This window comes from Orycteropus afer, unplaced genomic scaffold (genome assembly GCF_000298275.1).
Source record: "Orycteropus afer afer isolate SDZICR_OR568_19922 unplaced genomic scaffold, OryAfe1.0 scaffold01342, whole genome shotgun sequence".
Taxonomy (NCBI): Eukaryota; Metazoa; Chordata; class Mammalia; order Tubulidentata; family Orycteropodidae; genus Orycteropus; species Orycteropus afer.
In genome coordinates, this window is record NW_006922929.1 from 98,442 (window position 1) to 102,755 (window position 4,314).

The following is a 4,314-nucleotide window of genomic DNA, read 5'->3' on the forward strand; positions in this document are numbered from 1 at the left end:
TCCTTCCCAAAATCTGCAGTGAAATCCTCCCCAGCCTGAGGCAGCCGCCCCAGGCAGAGGAAGAATAACTCTGGAAAGCGCTTATCAGCATCCTCCATGGATTTCCTCCCCTCCCCCTGCTAGGCCCCTAAGGCCCAAGCTCCTTAGCATCCTCAAACAGAACCCTGGGAGGCTGGGATGGGGTCAGCAACCCTGAAGCCTGCCCCTTTGGCAACCTCCTCTTTTGCTTAGACCTGCCTCTGTGCAGCTCTGAGTGGGCAGCTGAGGCTGCAGCTGGAGTCTTAACCCAGGGATGGAGCCTGTGTTGGGGACTGAGGCTGCTGCCCTCCGCCCAGGCTGGCCGGCCCTGCTGCTGTGGTTCTCAGCCCTGAGCATTGCCTTCTCCTCGTCAGCTTCTCTCTCTCCATCTCTGATGCCCGGAGTCAGAAGCAGCTACAATTCTGAAAGGAGTTTCCTCGGTCTTGATAAATGCAATGCCTGCATCGGGACATCTATTTGCAAGAAGTTCTTTAAAGAAGAAATAAGGTCAGAATCTCAATCAAATAACTCTGAGGGGCAAAATTGGTTCCCTTCACGTGAAAATGTCCAGGAATCTGTTGAAAACAAATCAGACTGTAATTTATGGGTGGGAACTGAAACAAAGCCATTTAATCATTGTAATAATGGTCTGACGTTGTGTCTGGGAAGAGTGTGGGTGCAAATTCCAGCCCTAAATGCTAACTCCAAAGTCTCCTTTTGAAGTGGGAACATAAAGTTTTCATTTCTATGATCAGAGTAGCCTGGGATTGTTGAGTTCACCAAATTCATTCCTAATAGGAGGGAAATAAAATTTATAGAACACCTACTATGTGACAGACATTTTAAAGCTATTTTATTTACTCCTCACAAATGTCTTGGGAGTTAGAGTTTTGTACTCATCATTCAGAGAGCAAACTGAGATTAAGTGACTTGCCCAGTGCCATCATGTAAGCAGCAGATCTCACATTCAAACCTGGGCAGTTTGTTTCAAAGATTCTAAGCCAATTTTCTGTTACGAGATGTTGCATTGATCAGAGAAAACCTGAGTTTAGTAAATTAGGATGCATGTGGCTCCCCAAAGAATGGTATCACACTCTGGAACTCAATCCTATCCAACATGCAGTTAATGAACCTTTACTATGGCCAAGATCCAGGGGGTACTATGGGGACACCACAACTCCAGTCATTGCACTCCAGAGGGTTAGGCTTGTTCTCATGCAGGCCAGAAGTAAAGTTTATAGGACCTCTAGGAGCTTGACAGGGGGGGCATTCCAAATGGAGCATGAGGAAAGTCTTCTCCAAAGGGAAGTATCCAGAATAAGGCATGAAAGGATGGGCTGGAATTTAGTGGGAGGGGAAGGGCGTAAGGCAGAAGGACCAATTTAAGAAAAGCCCAGAGGTATGGGGAGAGGTGAGAAATGCTTAGTGTCTAGAACATGGGGTGAGGCCCCAGAGGAGGAGGTCGAATGGTAAGATGAAGGAAGGGGCCTTGAATGCCATGACAAGGAATTTGAACCTTAATCTGTACACCAGTTGCTCCTAGCCCTTTCAGTACAAAAGACCTTTTGTAATATGCCCCTTTTCCTCCCCACCCCGAAGGACCTCATGCTTGTAAGACTTGGTCACCAAACAAAAAGCATTAATTAACAATAATCTTATTTCCAGTTGGTACTACCCAAAGACATACTAGATTATTCAACTAAATTACTAAACAGAAGTAATAAATAGAAAACATTATTTAACAAAAATGTTAAACATCTTTTGCAGGATAGTAAATATTTTATGGAGTCTATATGGTCTTTTCTTATGAGGGACACCCTGAGTGGTACAATGGTTAAAGCACTCTGTTGCTCACCAAAAAGTTGGATGTTCAAGTCCACACAGAGGTGCCTTGGAAGAAATGCCTGGTGATCTAGTTCTAAAAAATCAGCCATTGAAAACCCTATGGAGCACAGTTCTCATATGGACACATATGGAGTTTCCATGAGTCAGAACTGACTCGACAACAACTGGTTTTTCTTATTAGACATTTTTTTAGGTATGTTTGAATGTAGAAAAGGTGAAAGATGCTCAGTTGAGGCAATGGTGAGGGTGGTAAACAAGATGACACCTGTGTTTCAGAAAGACCTCAGAGAATGCAAGTGTGCAGAATGATGAAACTGGGACAGGAGGCTGTGTAAGACTAGTTCTGATCCAGGAAAAAAAGGTGATCAGGTACAGAGTAGAACAGCAAGGATTCAAGTTGGTTTAGACAGACATTTTGTTGATCCTCTTGATGTAACAGGAAATAGTGATGCTGATTTTGAAACTGAATTCAAGATTTCCCACTTCAGGAATGGGATGGAGATGACCGACAACACAGGAAAAGTAGTGAGGATTCTTCTGAGAAAGAAGTGCATGACAGTATGGACATATTTTAATATTAAAGAGGGGGAAATGAGGGGATTTGACTGAGGAAAAGTCCCAGGTTCACATCCTTCTCCAGATAAATAAACAAGAGTGCATGCATCTTAGAGTCAGTCCCTGGGTGGTGCAAACAGTTAAAATGCTTGGCTGGTAACCAAAAAGGTGGAGGCTTCAGTCCACGTAGAGTCACTCAGAAGAAAGGTCTGATGAGTTCCTTTTGAAAAATCAGCCATTGCAAACCCTACTGGGCACAGTTCTACTCTGACGTGCATAGGGTTGCCTAATTTTAACTGATATGCATTACAGTTTATTTCTCACCAAAAAACAAACAAACAAACCAGTTCCTGTTGAGTCAATTCTGACTCATGGTGACCTCACATGTATCAGAGTAGAACTGTGCTCCCTGGGGTTTTCAAAGCCTGATTTTATGGAAATAGATTGACAGACCATTCTTCAGAGGCACCTCTGGGTGCATTTGAACCGCCAATCTTGCAGTTAGTAGCTGAGCACTTAACTTTTTGCACTACTTGGGGACTATTCCTCACCTACTGGAAATAAATCATTTCTCACCTGGCAGGTATTAGCCAAATTCAGAATAGTTTTGTGTTCCATTGAATTCAGGATATTACTCCACCTCCCTCAGGATTCGTTTTCCATGTGAACCTGAAAGGGAAGTGTGCAGATGCAAGCAGGAAAACACCAGGCTGGGCAGGTCTGTGCTCACATCCCCCCTTTATTGAGAACACCCATCCCCATCCATCAGCACAAGGAAGAGGGCCAGAGTGGTTCTGGGGAGAGGAATTTGTTCATAATCTTGTTTTTTTTCTCTACACTTTAACTGTTTTTTTAGCCTTTTCTTATTGTGGCAAATATACATGTAACAAAACATTTGCCATTTCAACATTTTTTACATGTACATTTCAGTGGAATTAGTCATGTTCATTTTGTTTAACCATCATCACTACCTGTTTCCAAATTAAATAACTTTCTTATTATAAAAGTAATCATTTTATTTTATAATCTTTAGGAAATATTGATTATAGAAAATACAAAAAAAATCATGCATAATTCCTCAACCTAAAGAACACCACTTAGCTAACATTTTGGTGTATATCCTTGCCATTTTTCTCTAAGTATGGATAAATATAAATAAATTTTGACAAAAATGGGATCACACTACGTATACTCTTAGAAACTTTTATTTAACAATATTATCAAGAATAGCTTTCCACATCATTAAATATTCCTCCACAATTTGATTTTTAATGGTTTTATACTATTCAATTGTATCAATCAACCATAATTTATTTAAATAGCCCACCACTGTGAGACAGCTGGGTTTTTTTTTTTTTTTCCAACTTTTAAGTGTTATAAACAATACTAAGTTGAACATCCCTGTGACTAGACTTTTGTGCACATCAGTTGAATTTTGGGGTAAAAAATATGGCAAAATTTTTAGATTGACATGTGTGTGTGTATCATGTGTGTGAATCTGTCTCCAAAGGAACACTTCTACCTATGGAACTCACTTCTTACACATTAACAAATACTTAGTATTACTGTTATTTTTTCGTTTGTATTTCTTCTGAGTTGAGCCTTTTTTCAGGTTTGTTGACCATTCATATTTCTTGTTTCCTATGTGAGCAAGTACACAGCTTTTGTCTCTCTTTCTAATGGTGTATTTGTTTGTCTTGTTCTTGTCGATTTCCAAACATTTCTCCTGTTCTAAAGAAGATTACCAGGATGACTTAGGAGAAAGCAATCCAAAACCCACAGACCTTGGCCAAAATGCTATAACCAAGCAAGCATTAGCACTCCAACACTGCTTATTCTCAGTAATGATTGGACAATGCTTATATCCACGCAGCAGCTAAGGACAGATGAGCTTCC

The 4,314-nt window shown here is 40.8% G+C and overlaps 1 protein-coding gene across 1 annotated transcript in view; it reads left to right on the top strand.

Moving 5' to 3' along the window:
• Nucleotides 1-292: 292 nt before the first annotated feature.
• The window catches only part of LOC103213147 (divergent protein kinase domain 2B-like), a gene marked incomplete at its 3' end in the record, with an annotated part of 11,630 nt that continues 7,608 nt past the window's right edge, over nucleotides 293-4,314 (top strand). The window contains exon 1 of the mRNA XM_007959022.2: nucleotides 293-525. Coding sequence (XP_007957213.2) covers nucleotides 293-525 — 233 coding nt within the window. The remainder of the gene's footprint in view (nucleotides 526-4,314) is intronic.